At 49.0% G+C, this 21,838-nt stretch overlaps 1 protein-coding gene across 1 annotated transcript in view; it reads left to right on the top strand.

Annotated features, from left to right (window-relative positions):
• TBCD (tubulin folding cofactor D) overlaps positions 1–21,838 on the top strand; it is a 173,648-nt gene that overhangs the window by 114,416 nt on the left and 37,394 nt on the right. The window contains exons 17-22 of the mRNA XM_079904179.1: positions 1,308–1,393; positions 8,017–8,097; positions 12,904–12,977; positions 14,491–14,608; positions 15,912–15,972; positions 17,284–17,306. Of these exons, the coding sequence (XP_079760305.1) occupies positions 1,308–1,393; positions 8,017–8,097; positions 12,904–12,977; positions 14,491–14,608; positions 15,912–15,972; positions 17,284–17,306 (443 nt within the window). The remainder of the gene's footprint in view (positions 1–1,307; positions 1,394–8,016; positions 8,098–12,903; positions 12,978–14,490; positions 14,609–15,911; positions 15,973–17,283; positions 17,307–21,838) is intronic.

Below are 21,838 nucleotides of genomic sequence, written 5' to 3'. Positions count from 1 at the left end.
CTCTGATTCTGACATTGTGTCCGTGACGGACATGCTGGGGTCTGTTGACAATTTGGAGTCAGATCCCAAGTTCTTCATATGCAGGGCTCCCTCGAGACAGTGTGGGAGGTTAGCAGTCAGTGGGTCCATAGTCTACGGCTTGCTCAGAGTGGGGAAGGGCTCTGGGGACCCAGGCCTCACCACACCCTCCTATGGTTGGTGACAGCAAGGCATTCACTCCTTGGTCGAAAGTTTGTCATTTATGTCCTTTTAGAAAACTATTTGGGGACTTCCCTGGTGGTGCAGAGGTTAACAATCCGCCTGCCAATGCAGGGAACAAGGGTTCGAGTCCTGGTCTGGGAAGATCCCACATGCCGTGGAGCAGCTAAATCCATGCGCCACAACTACTGAGCCTGTGCTCTACAGCCCGCGAGCCACAACTACTGAAGCCCATGTGCCCTGTAGCCCACGCGCCACAACTATTGAGCCTACACACTCTAGGGACCATGATCCGGAACAAGAGAAGCCACCACAATGAGAAACCCATGCACCGCAATGAAGAGTAGCCCCTGCTCGCCGCAGCTAGAGAAAGCCCACACACAGCAACGAAGACCCAACGCAGCCCAAAAAAAAAAACCTATTTGTCTTGTTTTCAGATTTTCAAGTATTGTTACCAGAGGGTGGTATCAATAATAACTTGCAGACTTCGGGGTGGGGCCTGGACCTAGGCTGGGAGTGTGTCCCTGGGTGTGTTAAGGGGGGCTGTCCCCAACTCCCCAACCCCCTGTTTCAGAGTCTGGTCCTGGGTGTTGGCTGTCAGGCCCCCACGTGGGGCCTCCCAGTCGTTGTCTTGTTCATTCTCCTGCCAGCCGTGGGGGGTGGGCTCTTGTCCAGGATTCATAGCCCAGGCAGGCGCCGGCCCTTCTGAGGGGACGCTGGGGTCCTTCTGGCGGCCGGGGCACGGGTTGAATGAAATCGGAAGCTTTAATTCTGCCGAAACCTGATGTCTTTTTATGGTGTGTGGTTTAAAGAAAGGGCTCTTACAACATTTTAAAGTTGAAATGCTTGAATTGTTAGGAAAAAAATTTTTAAGTGGTTCAAATAATTTTAGCACAGTGTCCAGCCTTGGAGAGGCAGTTAGTAAAGTGACCTGACTTGGAGGTCCTTGGTTGAGTTCGGTTAAGTGGTGTGTAGTTGTAGCTTTGTTTATATCATGCTTCTTTGTTCATAAAAGTAACATATGTGGATTTGATTATCAAACTTTGAAAATGCCTTTACTCAATAAAATAATTTTTGTCTCTTTTTTTTCCACTTTATTTTTTCATTAGGGCACTTTCCCTCATGGGATTGATATTTTGACCACAGCTGACTACTTTACTGTTGGTAACAGATCTAACTGTTTCCTGGTTATAAGGTAAGTTTTAATACTCATCATAAAATATAATGATTTCTTTGAGTCACAGATCGGTTTCCACCATTTGGTTTCTTCAGCCTGGAAGGTCCACTAAGGGTAAATTTATGTGTGGAAAGTTAAAAAAGGAATTGAAAACTTCTGAAACTTTTGTTTCAGATTGATTGGACAGAGTGCATAGTGTATGATTCTGTTTACATAAAACTTTGCAAAATGCAAATGAATCCAAAGGGACAGTAGCAGGTCAGGGGTGGACTGGAGAAGGGGAGTGCAGGGTCTGGTCCTGAGAAGGGTGCTCATTTCTTAAAGAGGTATTAAGAGTTTCAAGAACAGTGCTGGGTGATTATTTTTCTCTTAAACCAGCCTGTTTCGTTGAGAGCTTGGTCTTTTACAGAGAATAGCCACAAGCCAAAACTGGGCATTGCTTTCTATATGGCCGCTGCTCCACTGGGGAGTTTCTCAGAATGAATTCTTAGATTGGTAGTGACTGTCCTTCTTTTTCTGTTTCAATAAAGTAGTGTTTCCCAAGTTGAAGTTATCTCTAGCCTGTTTATGAGATGAGTAAGAAAGAGGTATTTGAGAAATCAGGTCAAGGAATAAATATTTAACATCCCTAACTGTGGTTTGCAGAAATCACATCAAAACTTAATTTAAGTAAGTAAGTAGTGGGACAGTGAGTCCACATGTCTTAGTTAACTCATTGCAACACTAATACAAGACGGGCATGATTTTATGAAGTGACTTATTTGCCTTAAATTGGGAGAGGAAACACGCCAGTGCTTTTTAAAATTGTTAACTAGTATGGGTCTTATGGGTAGATTCCCTAATACCCCTGCTGTGCAGACCATGCAGAAACTACATTTCTCCATAACCAGCATGGACAGATTTTTTTGTTTGTTTTTTTTAATGTGGCATTTGGCCTCCTTCCCAGAAACAATCTTTGACCAAGCACACTGTATTTTTAGCATCCTTTCGACCTTTCCTCAACATTTAATGGTCTTCTGTGCCTTATCAGTTCTTTCCTATTTTAATTCTGTTTCCTTTGATTGTTAATATTTGAACATATATTTTACATGGGGAATCTCTTACCTTTGCCTGAGTTTCATGGGTAAAAGAGCTCGTAGTTTTTGGCCTTGGCATGCTTTTCTTATGGCTGAGGTCTCTGAGCTGGTCTGCGTTTCATAGATGGGCTGGCTCAGGGTCTGTCTTCCACAGAGGGTTCTGCACACTTCTGTGGATGAGAGGCAGTCTGTGAGGAGGGGTCCAGCAGTCATGGGGAACAGGGTCTGTGGCTGTACCCCATCACCACAGGGCGCTTGGGCGAGCTCTTCCCTTGCCCCAAGGCAGGGCCGACACCCAGGGTCCTGCTGTCAGCCTGGACGGCAGGGCAAAGGGGAGGGGGGCACGTGGCAGAGGAAACTGTGCCCAGGGAGCCTGGTGTGGGGTAGGGGGCAGCCCTGCAGGGAAGGGTCCAGAGTCAGCCCGGGGTGGTGGGGCTTCTGAGCCAGAGTGGGGCCTTGGGTTGTCCTGAGGTCAGGGAACCAGGTTTGACGGTCAGATCTGCATTTTGAATATACCACTGTGACTGCATTTTGGTAACTGGAAGCGAGGAGACAGGGCCCCCTTACAAGGTAGGGGATGATCAGAGGGTGGTCAGGGCCCCTCACAAGGTGCGAGACATGGTCAGGGGACAGCTAGGGCACAGGGTTGGGTCCTCTGGCGAGAGTGGGTGTGGTCAGGAGAGTGGAGGTGTTGGGGTGCACCATGAGGGAGAAAACGCCTGTGGGTTTTGGGGAAGGTCCGGAGCTCAGATTCACTGAACACGCGGGGCTCACAGCACATCTGAGTGGACGCATGGGCCGATGTGCGGATGATTCTCCTGGAGACGGGAGTGTGCGACACACGGATGGGAATTGAAACATGTGGATGAAGACCATCAGGTGGGGGGGACCAGCATCGTCTTACCTCTACTTTTGCCTCAGAGCTTTGTCACGGTGCTGGTGACACACAGGAAATTGAACGTATTTAATGTGTAGGTTCTTATCAGTGTTGACGGGCACAGAGCTTTGTCACCACAATGCAGATAGAGACCTGTCTCCACAGGATTTCTGGGCGCCCCTTCTCCAGGCACCGGTCTGTTCCTGTCACTCTGGGTCGTTGGGTGAATGGAGTCGTGTGGTGTGGGCTCTGGGTGCTGTTCTGGTCGCCTGCGCTCTGCCTGCTCTCTCGGATGTGTCCTCCCTGCATGAGTGCCCACGCGTTCCTAGTTCCCTCGTGTGATGAACCACGTTTTCCCCTGTGAGGGACATCTAGAGGTTTCCAGGTTAGGGCTTTGATCACCTTCGTGTGCACGTCTGTCTCTGGGCAGGTGCTTTCCTTTATCTGGTTAAACACCTGGGAGTGAAGTGGCTGGATCCTGATTGTTTCAAGGAACTGCCAGGTGGCTTTCCAGAGTGGCTGCGTCATTTTACCCTGTCCTTGCTAGCCCTTGGTGTGGTCATTGTTTTTAATCGTAGCCATTCTGATGGATGTGCAGGAGGAGCTCATTAATTTGTGTTTTCCTAACAACTAATGACGTTGAGCATCTTTTCACGGGCTTATTGGACAAATCTTTTGCCTGTTTATCTATTGGGTTGGTTGTTTTCTTCTTACTGAGACTTTGAGAATTCTTCCTACGCTCTGGATACAAATCCTTTCTCAGGTCCATGATCTGCAGATGTTTTCTCCTGGTCCGTGGCTTGTTCTTTCAGCATCCTGTGTATTCCTAAGACAAAACAAAGGTTTTTTTTTTTAATTTTTGTTTTATTTTTTTATTTTATTTTTTTATTTTTGTTCTCCTATTTCATGACATATGATTTACATACAGTAAAATTCACTAATTTAAACTGTGGGTTTTGGCAGATGTGTAACCACTGCTGCAGTCAACACAGGGAATGTTTCTGTCACTCCAGAAAGTTCCCTCATGCCCTGGCCCTGACAGCCTCTGAGCTGCCTTCTGTCACTGGAGTTGACTTTTTCTAGAACTTGCAGGACAGTCCCGTGGCATGCGGGCTCCTGTCACTGTACGTCATTGTTCATCCATGCTGCTCAGTAGTGGTCCACCGCGTGGACTGCAGCTTGTCTTCCTCTCGCCAGCTGGTGGTCGTCCGGGCCCCTTGGCTTTGGATGTGTGCATATGGGTGGTTCTTCTGTTTGCCCAGCTGTTTTCTGCTGTGACTTAACGAGCAGTCGTGAGCAATTTTTATTGGTTTGTCTTCTTGCAGTTGTAAATTTCCTTAACAGATTGCTGGCACCACAACACTGCATCCTTCTAGAGAAGCATTTTGTCACATTTTGCTTTCTAGTAGTTTGCTTTCCAGTCATTTTGCACGTTCCTGTCCCATGAGTTCTTCAAACTAAGGAAACTTCAGAGTGAACTTTCTCTCTTATTTCCTAACTCGGTGAACAGCATGCCATCCACATCATCAACTCAGTTTTGCTTCTCCTTCTCTCATTCCCCATGTCCGGTTGGTGACCTAGTTCTGTCACTCTTGCATCCCTAACAGCCCTCAAATGTTCATTCTGCTTGTCCGGTCAGCTGTCACCGTAGCCCAGCTCTCACTGTCCTGTACACTTGCAGAGCCTCCACGACCCCACCCCCGTCACTTGTCTGAGTGCAGAACGGAGCGCTTTCTCTATGTCACACCACCACCCTGCCTCCCGGCCCCCAGCAGGCCATGTATCCTCCTTGACTCAGCTCCCCCAGTCCTCCGCCCTGTGGTGGACGCCCCTCTTGGTTTGCACTTGGCCGCTGTGCAGACTGAGTGCTCAGTAAGTGCTGAGCGCTGCCTGGGCTGGCAGTGCCAGCTGTGCATCTTCTCCAAGGTCAGCCGCTAGTTGGTGCCAAAGCTTGGACTAGAACTCAGGTGGCCGACCTCTGTTTAGTGTTTTTTCTTTGAGGCCACTGTTTTCTCTGCCTGCGTCTCTGGAAGCTTTGGAGGTTCAGGATGCTGGCCTGGGGTGGGTCTATCTGTTGGGTGGGCCAGGGGCCTGTAGGTTATGTGGGGCCAGGAATTGTGTCTTGCCTCCATTTCTGACAGCTTCAACAGCTTCTCTGCTGTCCTCACTTTTCTGTTTTCTTCTTCTGACTCTCTCTCAAGCGGTTTCATCATCTTTAGGGGGGCTCTCAATCCACCTCGCTGCTGGTGAAGCCTCTGTTTTTCTTCCTGTCACGCCCAGAGCAAAGATTTCCCCCGACTCAACTCTCCCAGACCTCACACCTTGTAGCACACGCATGCCCACCCAGCGCCCCTGTTCATGCTGTGCACGTGCAGTGTGCCCACACAGGATTTGAGTAAAATCGTGATTCTCCCTTCTTGGCCTTCTGTGCCATCCGCTCTGTCTCTCAGCCTCTGTGTAACACGTGGGTGGTGGTCAGGTCCGTGGTGGGGTTATGTGGATGGTGTGGCAGGTTCAGACAATATTTGTAAGCAATTGGGTGTCTTAGAGGCATGAAGTATAAAAGTGCATATTTTGGAATAAGTGATACATGTTCATGGTATAAAATTCAGAAGGTGCAGGGGGTATTTAGGGAAAACCAGTGTGTCTCACCTCTCCTTCCAGGCACCTGGTTCTACCCTGGGGCTCCCTGTTGGCCCCAGTTCCTTGTGTCTTCTAGAGAGATTTGGTTCATATCATGCCTGTGGGTGTGTCGACTTCCTTCTGTCCACGCTGAGCGGTGGCACACAGTGCACAAGGTTGGAACCCCTGAAGTGCTCATCTTCAGAGGCTCGGTCAAGTACAGGCACACCTTGGGGATATTGTGGGTTCGGGGCCAGACCACCGTAATAAAGCGAGTATCACGTTAAAGTGAGTTGCACGAATTTTTTGGTTTCCCAGTGCGTATGAGAGTTAGCTTAACACTGTACCTTAGTCTGTTAGGTGTGCAATAGCATCATGTCTAAAAAAACAATGTACATGCCTTAATTTAAAAATGCTTTATTGCTCAGCAGTGCTAACCATCATCTGAGCCTTCAGCGAGTCACAGTAGTAACATGAGAGATCACTGTTCACATATCACCATAACACATACAATAGTAATATCGAAAAAGTTTGAAATGTTGCAGAAATTACCAGAATGTGACACAGACACAAAGCGAGCAAATGCTGCTGGAAAATGGTGCGGACATGCTCGATGCAGTGTTGCCACAAATCATCAATTTGTAAAATATGCAGCATCTGTGAAGCGCAGTAAAACGAGGTCTGCCTGCGGTAATAAGGATGAGCTCTTAGCAGTAAGGAGGCAGCTCTGTGTGTCCTGTTACAATACAGCAGAACGCACACACCGTACGCTGCCTGTGACGTCCTGCGTCTTGGAGAGCCTTCCATATCTGGACATGGAGTGTGACCTGTAGATCTCCCTTCCTGGCCATTGGCTTCTGTCCAGTCTTTTGCTGTTATAAACGATGTGAAGTGAATATTCTTGTATATAGCACTTCTCACCTGTGTGCTTATATCTGAGTGAATTAACAGAAGTGGGATTGCTAAACCAAAGGGCATTACATTTTCAATTTCCTGGGCAGTGCCACTTGCTGTCTCTAGAGGCTGTGCCAAGACGCTGTCCCCAGCAGTGTCTCTGTACGCTTCTAGAGCCTTCCAGCAGCAGCTGTCAACCCCTCTGGCTTTGGCAGTTTGACAGATGGACAAAAGTTTCCTTTCCATTTCCCAGTGAATGGGGCTGAATGTTTGAGCTGCATCTTCTTTCTTTTCTGTAAACTTTAATGATTTTTCTACTAGGTGATGGCATTTTCTTATTGTTTTGGAAGAACTCCATTATACAGAAGGCTCTTGTCTGTGATAGCAGTTGCAGATATTTTTGATTTTGTTTATGGTGTGTTTTTCCTGATAGCATTTTTCTCTTTTGGTTGAGTGTTTGAATGTACCGGTCTCTTCTTTTTCGGCTTCTGGGTTTTGAGTCTTAATTAGAAAGGCCTGTCCCACTCGGAGATTTTTTTTTTTAATTCTCCTGTGGTATTTTCAGGAGATGTAACTCTTACTTTTAAGGCATAATTATGCTCCATCTGCTGTCCTCGTATGAAGCGTACAGTTCAGCGAGTGCTGGCAGCACGCACACCTGGGTGACCAGCGCCGTCACTGAGATATGGAGGGCTCAGCACCTCGGCTCCGGGAGCCGCCCGTAGCTCGCTGATGCCTTTTGTAGAATGTCACACGAGTGGAGTCAGAAAGGATGGACCCCTGTGCCTGGCTCCTTTCTGCCAGCGCAGTGGTTTCTGAGAGTCATGCTTGTTGTGTGTGTCGGTAGCTTGTTCCTCTTTGTTGCTGAGCTGTCTTGAGTCTGTGGCTGTTCCGCAGTTTATCTGTTAGTCCATCTGTTATAGACATTTAGGTTGTTTTGTGTTTTGGGCTCCGATGAATGAAGCTGCTTAAGCATTTGTTTAGAAGTCTTTTTGTGGATGTATATATCTTCATTTCTTTTGGATACATGCTTATAAGGGGATTTCTGTCTATTTATAAGAAACTGCCGAACTGGTTTTGAAAGCGGTCGTACCGTTTTACGTTCTCGTAAGTCGTGTGTGAGTTCCTGTTCCTCCACATTCTCATCACCTCTGAATATTGTTTTTTTCCAGCACGTTTATTGCCGGCTTTCCTGAATACACACAACCAATGATAGACCACCTGGTTACCATGAAGATAAACCATTGGGATGGGTAGGTTTTGTGTTTTTGTGTTTGCCTAATTAGCTTATCTGTCAAATAAGAATTCTTATTTTTTCCCAAAGGAGAGATTAAATTGAGCTCATAAGCCTTGAGTATATTGTCTAATTGTAGATTTCTTTTTTTTCAGTTTATATACATATATACATATATTTTTCCATTTAAACTTTTTATTTTATATTGGCGTATAGCTGATTAACAGTGTGATAGTTCAGGTGCACAGCAGAGCGACTCAGCCATGCATAAACATGTATGCATTCTCCTCAAACTGCCCTCCCATCTAGGTAGATTTCATATTTTAAAGTAACTCCTGAGAAGTAACGTAAGTTCCAGTCTTCATACCTGATGTGTTGGTTAATGGTCTATCTCCAGTTTTACTTCTGGAGACCTCAGTGAAGTCTGCTGGGTGTGGAAACTTTGCCGTGTCATGGAGGGCGGGTAGCCTCCTGAGGGCGAGGACCTTAGGCTGTGGGATCTGCCTCATCTGCTCTGCGGCCAGGGCATCCCAGCTCGAGTCCGATCCATGTGGCCGCTTAGCCGTCTTCTCCATCCTTCCTGGAGCCAGGCAGGCCTGTAGCTTTTTCGTGATTACGAAGCAGCTTCAAGGTGTCTTAGCATTTCCAGCAGTTAAACGTGTCCCTTCAAAGGGGAGGGCCAGTGTATGACCCAGAGCGGGTATCAGTGCTTCTGTCAGCACCTCAGGGAAGACAGCTTATTTTCTCTTGGGAGGCTCGGTGTGGCTGCCGGTGCTCAGGCCGTGGTCTGAGGGACACAAACGCCAAGTAGCTTCTTCAGGTTCTGCGTCCGGAACCCCAGCTTACAGTGGGTGTTTGTTGCAGTCAATAGGACATTTAAAACCAAAATTGCAACTGTGTCATCCATGGTGTTAGACTAAACTTTTGAGCTATTGAAATCTCCAGCTGTTGTTGAAATGTTTATTTCTTCTTTCATTTCTGTCAGGTTTCTTTCACATATTTTGGGTGGGACTCTCTGGTTAGGTGCAATTACATTTCTAACTTTTGTATCTTCCAGATGTATTAACCGTTTATTGTTATGAAATGTCCCTTTTTGTTTCACGTTAGATTTCTTGTCTTAAAGTGTAATTTGATATTATTATGGCTGAAGGGTTGGCAAGCTTTTTCTTTAAAGGGCCAGAGAGTAAACATTTTAGGTCAGTGTCCCATGTATTTTATTGTTTTTTTCTTTTCTAAGATTTATTATTTATTTATTTAATTTATTTTTGTCTGTGTCGGGTCTTAGTTGTGGCACGCAGGATCTTTGCTGAGGCATGTGGGATCTTTCGTTGGGGGGCGCGGGCTCTTTGTTCTGGTGCACAGGCTTCTCTCTAGTTGTGGTATGCAGGTTTTCTCTTCTCTAATTGTGATGCACGGGCTCCAGGGCACACGGCCTCTGTTGCTGTGGCGGGTTCCAGGGCGAGTGCTCTGTAGTCTGCGGCACGCAAGCTCTCTAGTTGAGGTGCGCAAGTTCAGTAGTTGTGGCGCATGGGCTTAGTTGCCCCGCTGGCATGTGGGATCTTAGTTCCCTCACCAGGGATCGAACCCATGTCCCCTGCATTGCAAGGTGAATTCTTTACCACTGGACCACCAGGGAAGTCCCCTGTTTTTTTCTTTTTAAACCCTTTAAAAATGTGAAAACCATTCGAAGCTGGGGCCTTACAAAAAGAGGCCTCTCACAGCCACTATTGTCCTGCACCCTTGTCTGTGTGTCAGGGGGATGGCAGATGGTCCCGCCTTTACATCCAGCCTGACAGCGTCTGCCTTTTGTTTGAGGGCTTCAGTCCTTTCACATCTGAAGTGGTTATCAATTTATACCTGTCATTTTGCTATTTGGTTTCTATTTTTTCTTTTTTTGTTGTTGTTAATTTTATTTAAAATATTCTTTGTGGAAATACTCTGTTTAGTATAAGCTCTAAAAACCTGAAGTTTCCAGGATGTATGAATCACAGAATGGAGGGGAAATTGCAGTCAGATTTGAAGGTCCTTACGATAACACCTGCTCACATTTTCTCAAATGTTGGGATTCACAGAGCATGATTATGACCTAATTTTCTTATGATTCTTCAGAGATGGAGATATTTCTGCCTTTCTCTGTTTTTGGCCTGGATTACATCCATGAGGAGATATCAGCTAAAAGTTCATAAATAGGGTCTCTTCAATTTCCTGTGAATACATGGCTTGTAGAAAATGGGGAGCCTTAGAGAATTCTTTACAGACATTCTTTAGTGGTGTATTTATACCTTCACTAGTATAGGTATTCTATTATACTTTTAATAGTATACACTTTTGAGAAGTATTATCCGTTGTTTTGGGTTTCTTTTTAAACATTTTCTGATAAACAACTAGCTCCTACAGTATAGCACAGGGAACTATATTTAATATCCTGTGATAAACCATAATGGGAAAGAATGTGGAAAAGAATATATATATATAACTGAGTCACTCTGCTGCACAGAAATTAACACATTGTAAATCAACTATAATTCAATAGAATTAAAAAAAGTTTTCTGATACTTAAACATACTCACCCCAAATAATTTATGTATCAAAATAAACATAATTAAAAATTTTTTGACTGTGGTAAAATACATGTAATATTTATCTTAATCATTTTTAGTGTAGAGTTCAGCTAAGTACATTCCCCTTTCTGTACAACCAACTTTTTCATCTTGCAAAACTGAAACTCTGTCCCGGTTAATCATCGACTCTCCCTCCCCTTGGCAGCCCCCATTCTCCTGTCTGTCTCTGAATGTAACTCCTCTAGGAATCTCATATGGAATCCTACAGGATTTGTCCTTCTGTGACTGGCTGATTCCACTCAACATACTGTCCTCCAAGGTTCATCTGTGTTGTAGCATGTGTCAGAATTTCCTTCCTTTTTAAGGCTGCACAATATTCGATTGTATATACATGCCGCATCTTCTTTATCCATTCATCTGTCCATGGATACTTGGGTTGCTTCCACATTTTAGCTGTTGTGAGTAATGCTGCTGTGAATATGGGTGTATGAATATCTCTTCGAGACCCTGCTTTCAGTTTTTTGGGTATATACCCAGAAGTGGGATTGTAAGCTTAAATAGTAATTCTATTTTTAATCTCAAAAGCCATACTGTTTTTCATAATGGCTGTACCATTTAACATTCCCACCAGCAATGCACAAGGATTCCAATTTCTGCAAATCCTCACCAGTACTTGTTATTTTCTTTCTTTCTTTTTCTTTTTAAATAGTGTCGATCTTAATGGATGTGGGGTGTGAGATGGTATTTCACTGTGGTTTTGATTTGCATTTCCCTAATGATTAGTGACGTTGAGCATCTTTTCATATGCTTGTTGGCTATTTGTATATCATATTTGGAGAAATAGTTCAAGTCCTTTGCCCATTTTAAAATGCAGTTACTTGGTTTTCGTTGCTGTTGTTGGGTTGTAAGAGTTCTTTATATATTCTGGATGTTAGTCCCTTACCAGATACATGATTTGCAGATATTTCCTCCCATTCTGTAGGTTGCCTTTGCACTCTGTTGCTTGTATCCTTCGATGTGCAGACGTTTAAATTTTAACGTAGTCCAGTTTACCTGTTATCAGTGTATATAGTTTTACTTTTGCCTGTGCTTTTGGTGTTACATCCAAGAAAACATTGCCAAATCTAAGGTCATGAAGCTTTTCCCCTGTGTTTTCTTCTAAGAGTTTTATAGTTTGAGGTCTGTCATTTAGATGGTAAATATAATATTTTTAAATACAGAAAGCTTATCCTCAAAGTGCACTAATTAGAGGATAAGTGTAACTAAGCCTGTTAGAATAGCTGCCTCCTTGGCAACTGTGGGGCTTTATCTGCTCTGAGACCTGATCACTGAGCCTTCAGAAGTGGCTTCCTGAATGGGCTCTTAGCACATGAGACCTCCCTGCCTTGAAGAGCTGGCTGTTTTCTGTTGGAAGCAGACCCCTAAGCTGGTCTGGGGGCATCGAGAGGCCCGGTCATACACAGGAGGGGAAGGATCTCCTGCCCCAGCATCCACTTTCATCCTCCAAGTGCTTCTCTCTGGTGCTTGTGTACTTGGAACGTATAATGATCAAAATGCAGATGCCCCCTTTTGCATGTTTCTTCTTTAATATCGTTATCATGTTCTGTCTTGTTCTGTAGTCCTCCTAATTATTATTTTAAGGAAATGACTACTTCCTGTTCTGTCTAGAGCTCTTGGCAGTGCCCTCCTGACTTTTAGTGCTGGGACGGGGCTGGGGGGGCGTGGGGGAGGGTGTCAGCTTCACAAGTCGCCCTCAAGGTTTGATCAGACCTGTCTGGCCCCTGGCAGGTTCCGGAGGGAACTCCGCTTCATTAGCCCGTCCTGGGGTCGTCCTTCTGTTCTGTGTGTTGAGAATGTAACAAATGTGCGTTGACTGGAAGTGTTTGCACTGATGTGATGTATGCCTCCTGTTTATTAGCTTAGCCCTCGATCTTCCCAGTGGTGGTTTCACAGGCTCTCCAGTACTTGCGTCCTCTGCATCCCTTGGGGTGCAAGAGGTTGGAGACATACTGTGCCATCCAGCGCCATGCAGATGGCAGCTGTGTCCTGACGGGGACTTGCATGTAGTGCCTCCTCTTGGTGAAGTCTCTCTCCCTCATTTGTTATGAGCAGAGGTTCTTACTTGCTTGTTAGTTTGTGTTTGTTTTCATAGTGTTTGACTAAGTGGCCATTTGACAGCTCCGGTGCACTGTCCTCTCTATAATTGAATAAAGCCAGAATCCTCGAAATGAAGGACTAACAGTGTTCTCTGCCCCGCCCCCCAGGGCCATCAGGGAGCTGTCGGCCAAGGCACTGCGGAACCTGGCTCAGCGAGCACCCGAGCACAGCACCCGTCATGGTAGGTGCTCCTCCTCACACTAGCACATGCGTGTGCACCACGGACACATGCACGAACACGCAGCAGGAAGCCCCGGAGGCCCCCTCACTGATTCCAAGGCCTGGGGGTCTCTCTCTTGCTGAGAAGGCTTTGAAGAACTTGTCTGTGCTTCATTAGGGACAGAACACAAACCAGGTACCATGGCCTCTGGGAGCGCAGGTGCTGTGACCACTGAGGTGTGTGTGTCCCCAGGAGCCACAGGATTCCTGCGCCATCCCAGCAGGAATCGATGGATCTGCTGCACACTGTGTGTTTCAGAAGTAGCCTTAAAACAACAAGTGAAGTAACTCATAATGTAACATATTAAACAGTGAGCTGCTTCCCTGGGGCTGCAGTGGATTTGCTGACTTCCTGGGCCAGGCCTGAGCGCACTTTACTCAAGAACAGAACAGCCAGTCTGAACTGATGACACGTCCTTATCATTAAGGAAAGAACCTGTATATGTTCCATCATGTTTTTTCCACTTGGAATAAGTAGGCATCTGATTTTAATTTAGGGAACAATACACAAATTTCTCCACATTATACTTATTCCCACTGACATTTATTAGAGAAGTAACTGTTGGTTGGATCATGGTTCTTCATTTGGAGTTACTGGTTTTAATCACACACTCTGGGATTTTAAATGAAGATTTGGGGCATGTTACCTCCTAAGGGCCCTTTCAGCTTCGTGGTCTGTTAATTAAGCTTAATGTCAGGAATCTCACCTGGTGTTTATTTTCCTTTTATGATAATCCTGCTGCCTGAATGAAGGGGACACTTTCTTCCCAGTTCAAGAGTGCTGACCGCCCCAGGATAAGGGATTTCCCTGATTCTTAAACACTGACCGCTACCAGCTGCCACGTCTGAGCGCCTGTGTGGGCCCTCTCCTGGCAAGGACGCTGTGGCCTCTGCCCGGCTGTGATTGTGGTTCCCCCTGGATGGTGGGGCTGGTGGGGCTGGTGGAGCAGAGCCGCTGTGGGTGCGGCTCCTTGTCTGCACTCCCTGCCAGGCTGCAAGGACTGTCTGACTTTGCTTTCTGTCCCCAGAGCACAGGCGTGGAGGCTTCCTCTGCCCTGATCGGGAGAGGGCGAGCTCTAGGCTGAGGCACCGTGTGTTTGCTGTAGGGTCCTGCAGCCCGGCCTCTGTCCTCCCTGCCCCCTGGGCAGAGCCCTGGCAGCCCCTGAACAGCAGGAAAGACCTGGAAAACAGTCTCTTTTCCTTCTTCCCTGCTGTCTGTTCTCACCCTGGGTCACCACCCTGTGTCCGGAGCCCCGAAGAGCATGTGCTGTCTGGGGGCAAGTGTCATCCTCGTTCACATTCCTGCTTGCTGCCCTAGTGTCTGCTGACGAAGTCTGGCATGTCAGAGACTTCAGTTTAGCCTTGGTTGTGAGATAATGATCCTGACAGAGATAACTGAGTGGGTTTGTTTCTCCCCTGGATCCTGAACCCTTGCGTCTGTCACCCTGTGTGCATCTCCCATGTGTCCTTTGCAGTTTTCCCGCGTCTGCTGTCGATGACACAGAGTCCAGACCTACACACTCGGCACGGGGCTGTGCTCGCCTGCGCAGAGGTCACCCACAGCCTGTACACACTGGCCGTGCAACAGGGCAGGTAGGAGCTGGGTCACAGCTGGGGCCCTGTCCACGCGCCCCTTCCTTTGTGCCGGCGGCATGGTCTCCAGGGGCCCTGTGCTCCTGACGACATCTGTCAGTGGTCCCCTGTCCTCTCTGGGGTACCCCACCTCTCTGAGCTTCTCCTGTCACCTCGCTCTTTCTGAGGTAAACAGATTGTAAAAGCAAAGACACGTTTTCAGAGTTTGTGTTGAGTAGCTCATATATTCAGTTTTCTTTGTTCATTTATCACTTTCAATAATTTAAAATACCAGAGAATATAAATTTAAAAGTGTCTACCAGGAGCCTTTTCTGCTGGCTCAGTTAGTATAGATAACAATAGACACGCAGCTTGGGGTTGCTGAGAAGGTCCGAATGTTGAGAATGTTTTGTGAAGCAGCTGCTTCGTCTTCCTACTTGATTTTCCAACTGACCTTTTCTCAGAGGCAAAAGCTCAGAGCATACTGTGATGTCTGTGCTGTGGTTCTTGGACTCCAGCTTGGGGAAAACTGTATTTTAAGTGGCTTCCTGTCCTTCGAGGTGATTTCCTGGGGACACAGTGATAGCAGGTCCGAGTTGACCCTGCTTCTCTCCCCACAGTCCGTTTGCATGACATCAGCGAGGGGGTGAAATGGCACCTGTGGGCTTGGCCGAAGACCTGGCATTTATGGAATCCTCTCCTGGTGCAGCTGTGCAGAACTCACCTAATCCCCTGGCAGTGCGTGTGACAACACGTTTCCCCCCAGGGAAGGCTGGAGAGACCGGCCCCCGGGGGTTTTTGGGGGCTGGTCGTGTGGGTTCTCTACCTGCCATGAACCCAAATCCCAGACTCCCAGAAGAAATCAGGTTTCAGCATAATCCACGTGGTTTGTGCAAACAGTCTGGGCAGTTAGGGAATGGGGAGAGCCCTGCAGAAATCCAGGTTTCTGGGTGCCGAGCAGGCCTGTCCAGGGCGGCAGTGAGGCCACTGACTGCAGGGCCCTGACCGCAACCTCAGCCGCTGTACTCTTTTCCAAAGCAAGTCACGGGGCGCCTGGGAGCTGGGCTGCTCCCCGTCCCGGGGCTGCAGATTCTTCCCGAACATGGGGTCCCCGCTCTCAAGCAGGCGCCTCATCACAGCCCTGTCTCTATTGTCTGCTAACCGCTGACTGAGAAGGTCTTCCGTCTGCACCCTTGAGTGGATATACCTTCAGGGATGCCCCTGCAGGTGCTTGCGGGCTGGGAGCTGGCGGGCCACCAGGCCTGCATGCGTGTCTCCCTGACGTTGTCCCAGGACCTCACACGTTGTGTTTGAACTCCCGCAGGCCCATCTCGGACTTCCTAGACGAGAAGGCCGTGCAGGGCCTGAAGCAGATCCACCAGCAGGTCAGTGTGCAGCCTCTGGGGCGCCCCTCTTCTAGGTCTCCTGGTACCTGGGGCCTGCCTGCCCCCAAGCGAAGCCCCGAGGGTCAGTCCTGGGGCTGTGGTGCAAACCCTTGGGGTGAGCTTGGGCTCTTCTGTGTGGCCAGGTGTCCTCCGCTGGACACTGCACAGCACCCGCCTCTCATCTAGTCCTGCTGTGCAGCCTGGCCACCCTCCTCGCTCGGGCGCGTCCTCACGCAACGGCGGGTGGGCAGCGGCACACAGAACAAGCACGAAGGCCTTGCACCCCCAGCTGTGCCTCCATGGTGGGGAACCCCGAGTCTGAAGTCACACCCAGGGTTTGTGTGTGCACTTCTCTGGGGAGGAGGTGTGTGCATTTTTCTGGGTTTTTGAGATTCTCAAAGGCTTCTGTGAGTCAAAATTGGTGAAGTATGAACTGTAGGTCTTAATGTTATAGGATAACCTGGAAGTCACTCTCGAGATGTTAAACGGCTTTACTGTTTGTTGTTCTGAGTAGAGTTTTGTTTTCTTTAAGATTTAGCTCTTTATGTAATAATTCACCATTTTGACGTCTTTCCCTCCTCATCCTCTTGGTGCCGTTAACTTTCTTTTCCATTTTGGCAAAACCGTACCATCTGTTTAGGTGCATTTCTCACCTTTAGAGTGGAGTCTGGTGCTCACCTGACACTGTCAAGCCGGGCTGACGCCGTGTAACGCAGGAGGCGGTTCAGTGCGGGGACCGTCCCCCGTCCTCGGCTTCCTTTTTCTGTAGAGCCTGGGTAATAGTGGGACCTACTTGCTTGAGTTTCTGTGAGAATTAAAGAATGCATTCGAGAGTTGAGTGGAGTTGCTGGCGCAGCATGAACATTCAGTGAGTGGTGGCTGGGATGGTAGTTAGTGGTGATGCTGTGAATGGCTTCTCTGAGTTCCTTGCAAGGAGAAGGACCGTTAGGGTTAGTTTACTGCCTGAGGGGCTGTCGGGGGGGCAGGTCCGGGTATCCAGGCCCCCCCTCGCTGGCTGGCAACCCTCTTCCTCCCCTCTCTGACCCCTGGTTTCTCTTCCAGGTGAGGGAAGGAGGGATCTGGGCTGTTGTGAGGATTAAATGTGGTAATGCACGGTGGGTCTTAGTGAGGGAGGGGCTTGTTAGTGAGGTGCTCTTGGAGAGTGGAGGGGCTCCATCAGCCCCTCCTGGGAAACGCCCACCTGTGTGTTTCTTTTTGTTATCCTTTTGATGCTTGTTATATACCTGCTGTGTTATTTTTTAAATCCTAGTAATTTAAATAACTAAGTAACTTTCAATTCTTTATTTTTAGCTTTATGATCGTCAGTTATACAGGTAAGCTTTACACACCTGAAGTTTTATGTTTTGTGAAGAAAATATTGGGCCCCTAGTCATGGGTGTCTCCCGAGTCGTCCTGGCCAAGTTGCCTGTGCTTGTTCTATTTGAGGGGGTGAAGAGCCATGAAAGCCTGGTTGGATTCTGAGCTTCACTGACGACGTGGTGAGAAGCTTGCTCGTTTGACTGTGGAGTCTCACGGGGCTGGTGGCTATGGACAGTCCACCTGCAGCAGCGGCACCGCCTGGATCTGCCTTCTGCCCTTTGCAGTGGGTCTTCTCTGCCCTGGAGGCTGTGGTCTGCCCTCTGAATGTCGTGCGGATAGAACCAACCTGTGGAGCCTTGGGGTCTGGTCTTTGTCACCGAGCGTGCTGTTTCTGAGATTCACCGTGTGGTTGGCGTACGGTGGTGTGTTCTTCTGTAGTGCTGTGTGGTGGTCTGTGGCGTGTGTGCTTGGTGTGTTTATCCGCTCGCCAGGTGATGGGCATCTGGGTTGTTCCAGCTTTTGGCTTCTTCGGGATAAAGCTTGTGTGAACATTGGCGTACGAGTCTTAGTGTGGACGTGTTGCTGGGTCATGCGGTGCAGTGTGTCTAAGGTGTCCTCATCAGCGCTGGGGTGGGGCTGATCCTTGGGTGTGGGGTAGCTCATCACCTCTTTAGTTTGCATACCTGGGGCCTGGTGACCTTGACACCTCCTGTGTGGACTGGCTGTCCTCCCTCTTCTGTGAAGTGACTGTTCAGATCTTTTGCTCATAAAAAAAATCTCATGCTCTGTAGTCTTCTTACTAAGCTGTCGGCACTCTTGTCATGTTCTGGACACGAGCTCTTTGTAGACAGGTGATTTGCCAGAACTTTTTCCCGGACTGTGGCTTGCATCTCGTTTTTCTTGTGTTTTAATGTAACACGGTGCAGGGCAGTGGATGTCAGCCTGTTCTTGTTTGACGTGTTCTCATTTTGGCCGCTCTGCCTGCCTCCAGCTTTCCTGGCAGCCCAGGGCCTGCCGTGACCTCCCCGCCCAGGGTGGCTGGGGCCACACGGGGGCTTCTCTCAGAGGTTGCTCAGGTGACCTCACAGTTAGCTGGAATCACCCTCTGCTGATTTGGATCTGGTCTCAGTCGGTGCTTATAATTTAAACTTGATCTTCTTTAAGCCTGCGTCCCCTGCCTTACTTCAGAATCCCTTTTCGGGATGAGTCTGCCCGTGGTCAGTTTGCTCACTGATGGTCAGACCTGGCCACCTCTCGGACCTCCTTGCGACCAAGTGGGCGCGTAGGTGCGAGCGGCTCCTCTGCATCCTGCAGTGCCTCCAGGATGTGGACCACGTCTGTGTCAGGACCCTCCGTGTTCTCCGTGGTCTCTGTGGTCTCCGTGATTGGTGTGGAGACGGGCCGAGGTCTCAGGGCTTTTTGGTGGTGTCTGTTCCCTGTTTAACTGTCCTTCCCTTAGGGGCATCCTGCAGGTGATAAACTCTGCTGAGTGAGTCTCCTCCTGGGTGGGTGAGGCCTGGTGTAGACCTGAACCAATGGGCATGGCTCTGCCTCCCGGTTCCTGCTTCCTGGATGGAGGCCTGGAGGGGGTTCCCATGGGGAGGCCCGTGGGCTGCTCTTGGCTGTTCCACTGATGCTGCTGCTTTTCATCTGTTTTAACAGAAAGAAAGGAGCGACTCACTTCCCCTTACATAAAAACATGTTCATTTGTTTCTGGCGAAATGGCTTGAACTCCACGGGACTAACCAAGGATGAGGCAGGCAGTGAGCTGTGTGTGGAGGCCACCGACCACCCCAGGGCAGTTGTGCTTATGTTGTGTGCGTGTGCGGCTTTCTTTGGAGCTGAAGGCTTCTGATGAAATCCGTTAGCATCTTACAAATTCCAAATGCACATCTGCTCTTTGCCTTTGAATTTTCTTTTCTAGTGATAAATCTCAAAAATAAATAGAAAATAACCCCATTCAGTGAGGCCAGTGTAGGAAGGTAATGCATGTGGCCTCTGGTGCAACAGAGGCCCTCTGGGTGGGACGGGCCTGGGTGCCTCAGCAGTGTTTGTTCACGAAGTGTGACTCCCACACAGGTCTTGGCCAGAGGCCCTGGCAGTGACCACAGAAGGGGGGGGTCACATGGCCCCACAGGACCAGGCCAGAAGGCTCTTGCCGGGGCTTGAATGCGAGGTGTCCAGTCCTTCTGACCTTGTAGATCCAGCTTAGCCCCATTATTTCCTTGGACTATTTTCTTATTGTGAGTTTGGGGGTCCTCAAGACCACCTTCAGGCTCAGTGGCTTGCTGGTGGAAGGACTCAGAACTCAGCAGAGCCATTATGCTTGTGGTTATGGCTTATTGCAGCAAAAGGATACAGATTAAAATCAGCAACATAAAAGGCCCTCAGGACAGAGTCCAGGATAGGCCAGGCACCAGCTTCCTGGGTCCCTTCCCTGAGGAGTCACGCTGAATCCTCCCTGTGGCCACATGCACAGCTACTGCCACTCAGGGAGGGTCTCCACCACCCCCACCCCCCCTCCCCCCGCCTCCAGGCCTTGGCATCCAGGGTTTCCATTGGGTTGAGCTGATTCCCTGTGACCTGAGGCCTCACCATAGATGGCACCAGCGTAGACCTTCCAGCAGGGCCCCCGGCCCAGATAAACAGAGGATCCTGTCCGGCAGAACCTTCTAGGGGCTGGGAGGTGACCTCCCACATCTGGGACAGAGCGCCAGACCCACCCTTCCTTGGCCCTCACCTCCAGGAAGCGGCCTTGGCTGTGGAAATAAATCCTCTGTCCTTGAAGGGACCCCTTAGGTCTGCCTAGTGCTAGAGTCGTGCGTCCCATGTGCCCTGCAGATCCCTCTGCACCGGCAAAAGGATTGGAGCATCCCGTAGGTTCTGAGAGGCTGATGGGGCTGCCCCGTGACACCCTGGGGTGGTCAGTGCTGGCTGGCCGTGTGGGATTGTGCTGGGAGGACCTCTGTGTGCGGTGAGAGCTCTGAGCACTCGCTGTGTCCAGCAGGTTGGAAGGAAAATTCCCTGTTGGGGAGGGGCAGGAGGGTGAGGACTCCTGGCCAGGCCGCCTGGTGCTCCTGTCTCACTGGGAATGCCTGAACTCTCAAACCCAGCAAGTGCTTCCCATCAGCAGGCCTGGAGTGCTCTGGGGAGCCCTCGTTGAATTTCCTGTGACACTTGAGTTCATGGCAGCCTCATTGCTTGTGATGGCCGCCTCCCAGTCCCTGCATGTCACCTGGCAGTGTCAGGCCCTCCTGCAGGAGTGGTGACAGGCCTTCCTTTGCAGAACAGAAGCGTGAAAATCTTAATCTTAAAGAAATGTGAACTGTGGGTAAGTGGAAACGGCAGCTCACGTAGTCGAGGGAGATGGATCTTGATCTTGGAGGGAAATGTGAGGTGCATGTGGGATTTGTACCAGCCCCATGCTCTGACCCCCTGGAGGGTGTGCTCCTGCCCCTCTGTGAGTGAGCAGTCAGCCCTTGGGAGGCCGCCTGGTGTCCTGGGAGCTGTGGCTGTGCGGCCCCAGGGGTGCCCGGGCCCCTTGGTCTCTTTGGGGCCTCCAGTTGCTTTCTCAGCGATCTGAATGACGTTGGGAACTGTGTTCTCTTTGGCAGACTGTGCTCGGAAGTCTTCCTGGGAAAGGGCATAGCAAGGATTGATTTTCTGTAACCCCCAGCATTTTATCTTGAGGGATTATGGGTCTAAATAAAATTAGTGCAGTGAATACCTGTTCACCTTTCCCCCATTATTAATAACATTTTGACTGTTTATTTTATCTCAGCTAGTGTGTGTGTGTCTCTCTCTTTATATGTGTATCATTTCTCTTTATGGAAAGTAAGTTGCGGGCATGTTGCTTCCTCTTTAAAACTTGAGAAAGCATCAGGGAAGAGCAGAGACTTTGTCCTGTGTAACCATGTACAACCAGTGTCCCCACCACACCCAGGAGAGTCGGTGTGACCTCAGTGACTTGTGAGCGCAGGTTCCTTCAGGTCATCTTCAAATGCTCTCTGTAGCCTTTCCCCTTTGAACTAGGACCTGCTCAAGTTCATGTACTGTGTTTGGTGTTATTCAGTCCCCTCCGTTTTTGTTTTTCATGATACAGTCTCTTTTTAAGAGTTCAGGCCGGTTGTGTTGTGTAACATTCCACATTGTGGGTTTGCTGGGTTGTTCCCTGATGGTTGGACCTGGCTTACCCATGGCATGGCTGGCGTGGACCCTGGTGTTGCCTGTGAAGGGGCTGTGCCATTGCACTTGTCCCCTAGTAGAGACGCTGAGTTGATCCCTGGGTTCAGGGATGACCTCCAGAAGGTCAGACATGCCCGTGAGTGGGGTGTGTCCCCTTGCAGCTGGCAGCTGACCTGAGGCGGTGGCTTCGAGATGTGTGGATCCCCGGTGTCCAGTGCCTGCCTGCCTGGCCTGAATCAGTCGTCGCTCTGTGGCCTGCCAGAGGGTGACTGGCTGATCCCCTCGTTCGCTTTCCGATTTGTCTGGCGAGAGCAGCGTCGCTCCCCACTCCCACCCTGCTCTCTCTTTCTAATGTATCACT

Source organism: Stenella coeruleoalba (genome assembly GCF_951394435.1).
Source record: "Stenella coeruleoalba genome assembly, chromosome: 19".
Classification (NCBI taxonomy): Eukaryota; Metazoa; Chordata; class Mammalia; order Artiodactyla; family Delphinidae; genus Stenella; species Stenella coeruleoalba.
The sequence above is the reverse complement of the archived record's forward strand: the minus strand, read 5'-3'. Positions and strand labels throughout refer to the sequence as shown.